Raw genomic sequence first — 12,220 nt, 5'->3', positions numbered from 1 at the left:
TCTTGTTTATATAAAACCCAAGTTTAATTGGGTCTTAAACTGGGATTAAACTCTAAACCACAGCTAAGATAATGATAGTCGAATCGCACTTTCGGCTTTTCCAGATAACGTCCAAGTTTTTCCATGCACCGAAACTTGTACGTTTACTTTTAAATTATAAATGAACTAGCCCACTCAGCAGTGAAACTTCACTTGTCTGTCGTTATTCATCTACTTGTGTGGCAGTTATTATTCTATGGTCACAAAGTAAATTTCTCTTGAACGTTAGGGAACACAGAGACCATATTTTATTGAAAATAAAACTGGCATATAAAATTGACTTATAATGTGAAACAATTAAAAATTATTTATGACATTTGATATTTTAAAAAAGCAGTTTCACTATTCTGGAAGAAGTAAATTAAATTTACCTAATAATACCCTTCATGAAAATAAAAACAAACACAAGCAAAACATACGTTTTCTTTGAATAGACAGTGTTGGATTGGCTTCATTAAATGCAAGAAAGTTTGTTTTATTCAGCTGTTTACACACAACTATATCTCCATATTCTGTATTTGATGACTCCATGATAGTGACTATTTCTTTGTGTACATTTTTGTAGAAAAATGAATCTAATGATAAATGGCAGAGGATAACTTTACTTCCCCTTTTACTTGTTTTATTAGTAAATCAACTATAGATCAAACTACTAACATACATTTCTAGCAAAATCTTTCTCTAAAGCAACTAGACATTTTACTTTAGATAGAAAAACAGTGGTCTTCCCAAAATACAGAAATGCTGACTCCAAAATCACTTCTGGTGATAATTCATAAGGAAAATAAAACATTCATGTTGCAAAGAACATAGATCTTAAATGGGGGAGGCATGGGCAAATTACAAGAAGTCATTCTTCAACAGCCCAATCATTTATACAACAAGAGTGGTTTGGAATTTCATCATTTAGTCATTTTGAAGCAAAAAGGCTTCACCAAATATACCTCAGTAATTTCACAGATAAATAAATGGGGTACATGATTCCTTAAGATGGACATACCTCTTAAATCAAGACTAGATATATATTTTTTAAATGCATGCTTTTGTCAAATGCCATCTTCAAAAAAAGAAACACCCAAAGTTGTGCTGTAATACAATACAATGCTTTTTTGTAACAACTTATGACTAAGTATATACTGTAAGAATAAGTCCATTGTACAGAGTTCTAAAATTTCAGAATTATTCTCCTCTATTCCCTGCATAATGAGGCAAGCTACCGGCATTGTTTATTAATATCTGTTTTTTTTTCATGGCCACCTGAAAAAGACAACAGGAGAATCTACATTATGGGGATTTCTAAATAAAAGTACATTATATAAATGCAATATTAGTGTTTTTGGAGAACCCACTGTAAAGAGCTCCCATGTACCTGATAGTTCAACAATATTCTACATAAACAGATTTGGACTTCATCTGAGTGGTTTCTTTAAAAAAAAAAAAAAAAAAAAACGACCTTCTTATTTGAGATAATGTTTTTGGCACATTCAATTAGATTTAGATAAGATATGTTGTTGCAAATACAGCATCAATTCCCCTCCCAGAAGAGCAACCAACTGTAATTGGTGCTTTAACAAAAATAATTCACAGCAAAAATCAGGAAGGGCTAAGAGCCTACTCATATTTAGTAGTCCTTCCAGCAACTTCATTACATATCATTCTGTTCAACAGATACAATCACATAAAAGGTTTAATGAGACAGGAATGTCAAATACAAACATAGTAATGGGAAAAACTTCAACAATAAATAAATAAGGGGGGGGGGGGGGGGGAAATCACACAAAGGGTACACAGAGAACAGAAGACGTACACAGAGATGGACTGAAGGGCTGATTTCTTTCTTTCTTTTTAGGCAAACTAGCTCTGTGGTCATGGAGCAGAGTGTAAGCTCTATTGAGCTCTACCGAGTTCTGTCCACACGCACACACATACACGGTCGCTGAGGCTGCAAACGGCGTGTAACTCCCTCTGGTGGCTGTGTGGCAGTGGTGCACACGCACTTCTCCCTCAGCCATTGTACTGCTGCTGGTAGCGCCGGTTGAGCTCCCTCAGCTCCTTCTCTCGAACACGCCGCGCCCTGTTGGACTTGGTGGAGCGGCTGGAGCGTGTCGAGTGGGCCGACTTGGTGCTGTGGCAGCGCGAGGACGCCCTCTTCAGGAGGTTTTGGGAGATGCAACGCTGTAGGTTCTTCATGGAGGACGAGGCAGCCATGCTCACGATCCACGGATGCTTAAGTGCCTGGCCGGCTGTCAGGCGCTCACCGGGGTCCACGGTGAGCACACGGTCGATGAAGTCCTTTGCTAGGTTGGAGACGCTGGGCCATGGCTACCATGGGAAGACGGAGTAAGGGGAGGGAAAAGACGGGGGAAAAAACAGGATTAAGACTTTTTTGTGGAAAAGTTTCAGCACATATTAGTACAGTATTGGATAAACTTGAGTGAAGAAATGTCAGTCATTATTTTCATTTTTCAACAAAAATGGAATTTTGAATTTGGTTTAATAGTAAGTTATGTTTCAAGATGCATGAATCATCTAAAAAATTATGATAATGCTCATCATTATTTTCCCATTAAGGTGTGTTTATGTGTCTCATCTAATCCCAGTTACAATTGGGACTGACAATGGATAAACAGATGGACAAAAAATAGTGAGTTTTATAAGACATTCAAATATAGAGCAGTGTCATAACCAAAGACCAGAAAAGACGCATATTTGTACCATATCTGTATTGGTAAGTAACTGCTAAATAAAATATCAAATAAATTTAAAAGAGTAAAAATAAAATTAGCAAGTATTGTGAACTTTTAAGCTAATAAATACCATAAACAACAGTAGTGTCTAATATTTAACCTGGCGTTCAGATCCTGCAGACTGACCACATCTTTATCCTTTTATGTGACCCAGTAAATAGAAAACACAGATGAGTTGTTGTGGAACCCCATGGCTCTTCCCCACAAAACCCTACATTATTTTTGTGTGATACCATGTACTCACACACGCACACATCGACCCACACACGCATGCACAAACACACATTCTTCCAGACACAGTGTTGCATCATGCACTCCAGCAGGGGGTTAGTGTGAGGTCCAACTAACCACAAACAACCCCCCCCCCCCCCCCCAACACACACACCAGAAGGAAAGTCATTCAACAACACATAAGCACAAATTCGCAACTTGACAGCCAAGTAATTCCTTCATCAAGAAAAATCCAAGTTAATTTATGGTAATGGAAAGCTCTTCAAACAATTTAGAACAAACATCCAGACAGAAAAAAAGGCCAGAGACTGGACAATCATGACCTTTTGCTTTCTGGTTTCATGACAGTGGCCTTCTGGGGAATATTCCAGCCTTCTGGGGAATATTTCTGCTTAGAAATGTAATTTTGAATGATGTGGGTAAATGCCTACATGTTTTCATGTAGATTTATTACAACAGGCTGCCAACCTTTGTATGTTGTACCGCAAGTATTACAAACCACCAGTGGGGCCCAAGTTTACAGTACCATATGCAAGGGCATTTCAATAGATTCAATGTTTTAAAAAAATATGGAGAGATCAGTAATATCGAGAACACGTAACATGAAGATGTAACATGAACATGTAACAGAAGAGAGAACTGACATATGGAGGGGGTGGGGGTTGGAGGAAAGGGGTATTCAGTATGTTAATGTTTATCTAATTAGCATTAGTCTTTTGCCTAATCACAATTCTTATTTTTACCCATACAACTTGTTTCCAAGTGTCCCCATGTCCCCTGGAAGTGAGTTACAATAGGTAATGGTTGAAATCTTCCCCTATGAACACTTCATTAGCAGGCTAATAGTGGCGTCTTGTAGCCAACACTGCCAGTCTGCGCTGATATTAGAGTGGTAAAGTTCACCAATCCTGCCAGTCTGCATTGATATTACAGGAGTGGCAATGTTCAGCAAGCAGGAGAAACTGACAAAATGTCTAAATGCATGCATGTCATTCACAAGTCAGTAATAATGTAACATTATCTAGTTAGCTACCAAGACATTGGCATACAAGTTGCAAATGTTTTATGCTTTTTAAGAAGAAAATGACTACATTAAAACAACATTAAGATAACACAATGTTTATGTAAATCTTTAATAAATGATTTTTCCATTTGTGGTTTCTTTTGTCGCTTGTGTAGCAATCATTATGATTTGCAGGGAATTCTGGGAAATTTCTGTTTCAACACTCCATTTGGAGTGAGCCTCTGAAAAAAATCCATTTGGATGGCCATATAGCTCCTTCACTTCACCCAGGGTTGCAATTACTTACTTTCTGAGGTGTATGCAAACATACTATAGGCGCCCCCCAAACGAATGTTGTGAGTGGCGAACGCAAGATGGACACAAATTAAGTGTTATATCTCATCGATTTGGTGCCCCCTCTAGTGCAGCGCCCCTATGCGTCGCATACGCTGCATGCCCCCTTTTTGAGCCACTGACTTCACCCCCACCCCCTCCCCCATTAGCAGCAAGAATCACCCCAGGCAAGTACCCCAGGGACGAATGCACTAAATGTAGGTGTGTTAAGTGTTAAGGGCAAGGGGTGGAATGGAATTGGGCCTGTTTACAGGGCATCTATGTATTAGCATTTCCTTTAGCAGTGCTTGTCTGAATACTCGATATAACAAGAGCTTAGCCTTGCAAAAAAATCAAACCGACAGAGAACAGGAGAATATTCAGATACGACTCAATCAAGCAGCCAACATGCTACTTACACAGCATATAAAACTGAGCCTGATAAAGATACTCAGAACAAAGGAAAAAAAGATGTATCTAAAGTTTTGGAATATCAGGGTATATACAATTCTTAAGTTGAATTTAATACCTTTTTAATACCTACAAAATATTTTTTAATACCAGCATGACTTAAAGCGGCTACTGAAGTGACCTCTCAGTTGTTGCCAACCACTGACCTAAGCCTATATGTATATAGGCTTAATTAATTATTATATTGACTTAATAAGCAAACAGAGCACTTCCGAAATCGGCAATCTCAATCAGTGGGGAACTGTCAGGGCCCTCTACGCCCTCTCAGAGGGCCTAAAATATTCTTAAAACATAAATAATTTATCCATTTTTATTTGATCTACTTACAGTTTGACAATCTATTACAAAATATAAGCAAATAAATTATTCAACCGTGTCTATTCAATCTGTGTTTGAAGGTGAGGGGTTAAGTTAAGTGCAAGCCTGTGAGCCTGTGTCTCCCCCTATCAGGACTGTGATGCCTCCGCAGAATGTTGGTGATTGGTGGGCCCGCTGTTCATTTACAGAGGGCCAGGCAGTTATAATTCAGCGCAATACCAGTTTCAAATGACAGTAAAATTGACCAATCATATCTGCCGTCTTAGTGGGTGGGCTTAATTGTATGATGATTTCCGCCCGCTGTGGGAGATACCCATCGCTGCAGAAGCAAAAGTCCAGGAGGTGGAGCTGGATCTAGATGCAACTCCTCCCACCGTCGTGTTTTCATTGGTCTGAAGTAATTGCACTACGCAGGAGGAGTTGCATCAGACCAGCCATTCCAAATCAATGTTGCCGTCCTACATTACTATTTTTATTTACTCACTTGCCGTTCATTTGTGAACAATCACGAATGTGAAAGTAAGTTCATAATAAACCAATTTTCATCTTGCTAATGCTAGTAACTAGTTTCCTTTGGTGATCATACAAAATCTGACTGTTTCTGTTTGCACGAACACTGTTATGTTTATCTAATCTAGGTGTCTAAGTAAGTGACGGTAAAAACAGATGTTAGAAGACGAGCGGTTAGCTAAACAGAATACAGATGTATTAAATACTTATGTATGTTGTGTTCTTCATATTGGACATAAACTGTTAAATGTTCCAGTCAGGTCTCTCAGGTCTTCAAACAGTAATCTACTGGTGATTCCTAAAAGCCGATTAAAGATTGGCGAGGGTGCTTTTAGCCACTATGGCCCAAAGCTCTGGAATTCTCTTCCTGAAGAGCTCAGAGGCATTTCATCCCTGCATAGTTTTAAGAACAGTCTCAAAACATTCCTGTTTAGATCCGCTTTTAGTTAAGAAATTCTCAATCTTATTTACTTTATTACATTGTTGTCTATTATTTTCTAAATCCAATTATCTTAATAGTTTTATCTTATTTACTTTACTTTTTATTATCTTATTTACTTTACTTTTTTACTTTTTATGTTATTTTAATATTTTTATCTTTAATTTCTTTTAACATTTTCTTTTTGTCTTTTTGTCTTATCTCCTTTTAATGTTTATTTTATTTATACTGTAAAGCACTTTGAGTTGCATGTATGTATGAAAGGTGCTATACAAATAAAGATTATTATTATTATTATTATAAATTAATTAGGGTTTGCAGTAGTTACTAATAATTTGTAAAGGTTGTGCAGTTTGGTACCGCATGGACACTTCGAGGGGGATTGTTATTCAGTAGATTGTTATTAAACTTAAAATAACATTTAAAGAACATTTTGATATTTAAACGGTAAAAGTCTTAAGGGTGAATTTATTGGATTTATATTTCCTGGTCGAAAAACGTAAGCGACACGTAGGAGGAGTTGGATTAGATGCAGCTCCGCCCCCTGGACCGACCAAAAGAATCTATGGACGGTGGGAGGAGTTGGATCTAAATACAGCTCCACCCCCTGGACTTTTGATTCTGCAGCGACAGGTACTTGCTCGTACCACCGCTAGCTAGTTTCGATTCATTCATTTGATGTGCGCGTTGTTTACATATTCCACTCCCGAGGAACACGGAGCTGTGACCCTTATTTTGTTGGAACCTTATTTTGCTTATTCAGTACAAATGTTATTGTTTATTGCGTGTCTACAGCTGTACTGTTGTCTCAATTTTTTTATTTTTTCTTTATTGCAGTTAATTAGGAGAGGAAACAATTTTTTTCGGGGGGGGGGTGGGAGCGGGCCCAGGTTTAATGGTTACGGTTCGCTACTGTGTGTGTGTGTGTGTGTGTGTATATATATATATATATGCAAACCAGCCGGGTATTTAGGTCACTGGCGCGTGCGCGAACAAACATCAGGTCACGTCATATCACTGCTAGCAACATATAAATAAATCTAATTTAAGGAATTTTAGGAGAAAGGCCTGCACATGATACAAATTCAAAAACGTCTAGGCAGTTGGATGAGTGTTCGAAAATTTAATACCTCGTCAGATGAAGTTTATTATTTTTTAATACTTTTTAATACGTTGGCCTTAATTTTGGCCAACTGAATTTACTACCCGTTAATACTTTTTACAACCCTGCGGACACCCTGAATATTGAGTTTTGAGTACAAAATTATACTATGCATTGCTGACCTTAAATTATTGAGCATTTAAAAAACAAAAAAAAAACTGAATGACATTTTAGATCATATTTACTATATTATATAAAAATATTAAATAAAAATTTGATTTTTCCAAACATCAAGATTATTAAGCAACAACTTATTAAATAACAATAAAGAATGATCATGTAACATGATCATGTTAACAATTTCACTGTCAACCCCCCCCCTCCCCAAAACAATAAGTATAATATAGTGTATATAGGTTGGTTGCATAAAGGGTAGACACAGGTATACACCTGTCCTTGGTGGAGATGAGAAGTCTTTTGATTATAAATATGATTATTTAGCACTACTACTTTGAACTGTATCTACAGCAAGTGTGTCCTTAAAATAACCAGAAGATTTGGAATGTTGGTCACATTTCAGCAGAACAGATGGAAGAGCAAAATGTTTATCATCATTTTCATGGAATCCCTTATTAACTCGGACACAGCATGTGATTGAAAAGGGTTTCCTTGCCAGAGCAGATGCATATGCTAATGCTGGCAGAAAATTCTGCATTGAATTGCTTGGATGGTTTTAAAATAAATCAGGGTTTTAAAATCTGTAGGGTGTAGAAGTCAGTCGACTGTACATTTTGTGAAGATTTCTACTGTTCCGCTCAAAATATTCAGCAACTGCATTCAATCGGAACTCAAGTTCTGTTTTTTAGCATATGACCAGGGATACAAAACAGACATGAAATACATATGCCTGATGATTCACTGGGGCTGTATAACAGACATTTTTAATTTCTTCACAGCACTAAAAATCTGCATTACTCACTCCCCTCCTCTACCTTGGGCCACATTTATGGTTTCCTACACCTAGTGCCCACAGCATCGCAGGGTTAAGATTATCTTAAATGAAAGTGAGAATGTTCAGTGTCATGCTCAGGCTGCAATTAACTTATATTTGTGTCATGATGCTTTTGGGAAACCGAGCACCTCTTTCATTTTACACAATATAGCCTACATTTGCAGAGTCGTCCAACTCAGCGGTCAGAGATGATCAGATTTCTCCCCATTCTTTCCACAGTGAACCTCATGTTGATTTTAAAGTGTCTCAAATTGAAAATCAGAAAAACCCAGAGGTGGTCCATCACTGCCTCAATAGTTTCACTAAATTCTTGTATAATGTTCCTTAAGTCATATGCACAACATGCTCATAACATCTATGAAAATGCTGTTGTAGGCACTCCTAGTGTTAGAAACTTGATTGGGTGGAGTAGATGTGATCAAAATTCTATGGACTAACACGGTTCTACTGAACATTCAAACTGAAAGCATTTATATGTATAAGATATTAATGACAATATGAGACTATTCAGATGCATGACTATCTTGAGGTATAAAAGCATAATTAAAATGATGGGGTTTTGTTATAAATACAAAGAGTCACGGTGAGCAAAGAAAATACTACATGGCTAAAAAATATCCTGCATTTTACAGACAAGATGAAAAAGTAAAGTAATAAAAGTACGGTAATTAAAATCAGAGGGAGGGATTATGACTCAGTAAAATTTGGTTTATCGTTTAGGTCTACAGTTTTCAGTTAGCCTACTTATTAGAAAACACACAGTTACACATTAGGATTTTTTGTCTGTTTGCTTTACAAAAGCATCTTGATTTCATTTGTCAACATAACTGAATAACAAAATATATCTATGTAATGAACTCACATTTGCATCAACAAATGCTTATAGGATGTACCTAGATTTGCCTTGTCATGCCATAAATTTCAGATCTAAACACATTTTAACTTTATAGTCTATAGTAAACTTTATAGACTTTATGATCTATAGTATGTATATCCATACAGTATGGATATACATACTTTGTGATCCCACATATTCAGGTCATGAGACTGGTCAGTATACTCACATCACATAATAAAAATACTGCCATTTGTTAGAGAGCTAATTTATATATTGTATAGGCCTACTTCTACTGTATTAGTATTGCAAAGGTTATCACAAAGATATACAAACAATGTATATCGTGCATCTCTAACCTACAATTTGGAAATATGAATCTCCACATCTGCAACCATGCAGAATGTGGCAGGATTCCTACCTCCCCGGAGAAGCTGTATTTCCCCTTGAGGATCTGTCTGTAGAGACGCATGCGATTGTCGTCCTCAAAGGGCATGGTGCCGCTGAGCAGGATGTAGGAGATAACGCCCAGCGCCCACATGTCCACAGCATTGGTGTATGGCTTGCGCACCAGGATCTCTGGGGCGATGTACTCGGGAGTGCCGCATGTGGTCTTCATCAGGCACTCGTCACCCTTCTTGCGTGTGCTGGCCAAGCCAAAGTCAGTGATCATGATCTTGGAGTCAGTCCCGGGGTGGTAATAGAGCAGGTTCTCAGGTTTCAAGTCACGGTGCGTGATGCCCAGCGTGTGGAGGTACTTCACGCCGTCCAGCACCATCTGAAGGACGCGCGTGGCGTCACGCTCGGTGAAGGAACCACGCGCGATGATGCGGTCGAAGAGCTCCCCGCCCGTGGCCAACTCCATCACCATGTAGACGCGCTCTGCCGTCTCGAACACCTCCATGAGCTGGATGATGTTGGTGTGTCGCACACGCCGCAGCACGCAGAGCTCCGACTCGCACACCTCGCGGCCCTCGCGGTATCGCGTCTCGATCATCTTGATGGCGTACGGCTGCCGTGATCCCTTGTGCTCCACGCGCACCACCCGGCTGAAGCTGCCCCGGCCAATGAGGGCCTTGATCTCGTACTTAGCCGTCACGCGGGGGTCAAACTTCGCCCTGTATTTGGCCACTTTGTTGCGCCGTGGTTCAGCTTGGCCCTGGGCCAACGGGAGCCTCTGGGTAGCGGCACTGGTGGCTTGGCTCTGGCCGTGAGGGGAAGGTGAGCCCGTTTTCTCCCCGCTGCCATCTGTACGGAGGAAGTTCTTATAGACATCGGTCTGGTGAGGCTCGACCTTCTTGACTAGGTCTAACTGGACGTCTGTGGGTGGTTCTGGGAGGACCTTACTTGTCCTGCACCCCATCATGTCAAGATCCTTCCCCTTTGATGCGAGTAGCACATCCTCATCGCCCAGGCAACAGCCAATCAGCACACGGCACTGGGCCGCGCCAGTCAAAGACACAGACCAAAGCTTCCAGGGCCCCACTCAACAATGCCGGTCGCAAAATGACTCAGGACTGGGAACGGAGAGCAGGTAATGGATATCTGGGGATATTCTGAGGCTGAAAGAATGACAATATTAGGAAACAATGTTAGAAAAACTCCTTTCAGAACACAACCAATAACCAGATATCATACACCTGAATTCTATCTTTATGCTCGTCATTGTGTAACAATTTCACTCTATCCTTAAGTAGCATGGCCTGGTGGTAGGGAACTGGTCTTGTGACCGGAGGGTCGTGGGTTTGATTCCCAGACCTGAGGCCATGCCTGAGGTGCCCTTGAGCAAGGCACCTAACCCCAACTGCTCCCCGGGCTAGGGCTGCCCACCGCTCTGGGCACGTGTGATCCACAGCCCCCTAGTAATCACTAGTGTGTGTGTGTGTGTGTTCTAACTGCACAGATGGGTTAAAAGCGGAGGACAAATTTCGATTGCGGTGTAAAAATCACAATTGACAAAATATGGCATTTTTAGAAAAGCCCAATGTTAACATTAGTGTTAGATTGTGATATTGATTACTGTTTACTGTGCGTTGGATTATATTGTATAACAATAGAATAACTAGAGGAGACCACAAAAGTAACATTTATATAGATTATCCATGTGTAACGGTGTTTTGTACGCGAGTGAGACACTAAATACAACCATCACCTAATACCACCACGAAACAAGGCTAACAAAATAACCTCAAAACAATATGGAGCATTACAGGTGATCTGTTAAATGGGATAAATTATTTATTACACAAGTCAAATCTCGCATGAAACAGCAGAGTAAAAGGGTAGCAGTGTTCAAAAATGCATATATCCTAGGATTGTATATCAATGAAGTTTTATCTTCCCCCTCATCAAAATATGTACAAGTACTAACCGCAACATGGTCGTATTTAGTGTCACCGCGAACAAAACAAAATACACACAAAACAGTGTGGACACTTGTCTAGACTAAGATGTTTAGTTTTAAAACAACATAGGTTAATTAGTTTTGAAAAGCCAGAGTCTTCACCGAGACACTTTGTGTAATGACTCGGTAAATTGTGTTATCTCGGTAAATTGGTTGTTCCCGGTGTGGAAAGTCACATTTCAGTCCACTATATATTCCCGTCTGTCCCAAAAGTATAATCCGTGCTGTTAGAAAATGTATCACTCCCGCACATATCAAATGTTTTTCTGAGGCCTGGACAGAGGTAAAGCGATAACTATATCCATTACACGTTCACACTTAGCGGTTTAAAGCGTCATTGTTTGCTTCACATTGTTTTAAAACATTATGTATCAAAATAAGTTTTTACATCACCTTATAACTGGTTTTGTTACACGCGACGGAGGCAGTAACAAAGCGAAATTCCAAAACTTGCCAACGCCAACCTCCTCACCCCACTCTCAGCTGTTCTCTCCATTTTTTGTGCAAATTTCTCAAACTTTTATCCAGTTAAAACGATCGAGTTTATCTCCACTTTCTGTATGTAATATTACTGACATGCTGATCTAAAAACGTTCTTGCACTAAATGTTGTTCTATTTACAGCGAACACGAAAGACATAAAAGTTGGAAGATTTGGCCGCTTGCTTCGGTACGGTGTTTTCGGAACGGGACCACCTTTTTTCCTGTATGGACTTTTTTTAAGACCTCCGCTTGTTTCGACCCCTGCAAAAAATATTGTGAAGCCAGAATCACTGA

The 12,220-nt window shown here is 39.4% G+C and overlaps 1 protein-coding gene across 1 annotated transcript; it reads right to left on the bottom strand.

The window, feature by feature from the left end:
* Positions 1-2,043: 2,043 nt before the first annotated feature.
* Positions 2,044-12,210, bottom strand: pskh1 (protein serine kinase H1). The gene is made up of 3 exons (XM_076991998.1): positions 11,838-12,210; positions 9,462-10,602; positions 2,044-2,361 (listed from the first exon to the last, which is right to left on the bottom strand). The coding sequence occupies exons 2-3, from the start codon at positions 10,404-10,406 to the stop codon at positions 2,044-2,046; spliced, it is 1,263 nt and encodes a 420-aa protein (XP_076848113.1). The 5' UTR covers positions 10,407-10,602; positions 11,838-12,210.
* Positions 12,211-12,220: the final 10 nt, after the last annotated feature.

Source organism: Brachyhypopomus gauderio, chromosome 2, assembly GCF_052324685.1.
Source record: "Brachyhypopomus gauderio isolate BG-103 chromosome 2, BGAUD_0.2, whole genome shotgun sequence".
Taxonomy (NCBI): domain Eukaryota; kingdom Metazoa; phylum Chordata; class Actinopteri; order Gymnotiformes; family Hypopomidae; genus Brachyhypopomus; species Brachyhypopomus gauderio.
Note: the sequence above shows the minus strand (reverse complement) of the source record. Positions and strands in the feature narration are given on the sequence as shown.

Excerpts from the sequence above, each read along its gene's own strand:
- pskh1 (XM_076991998.1), bottom strand. The coding sequence starts at position 10,406 with ATGATGGGGTGCAGGACAAGTAAGGTCCTCCCAGAACCACCCACAGAC. Across the intron at positions 2,362-9,461 it reads AATACAGCTTCTCCGGGGAG|CCATGGCCCAGCGTCTCCAA; the intron begins GTAGGAATCCTG and ends TTCCCATGGTAG.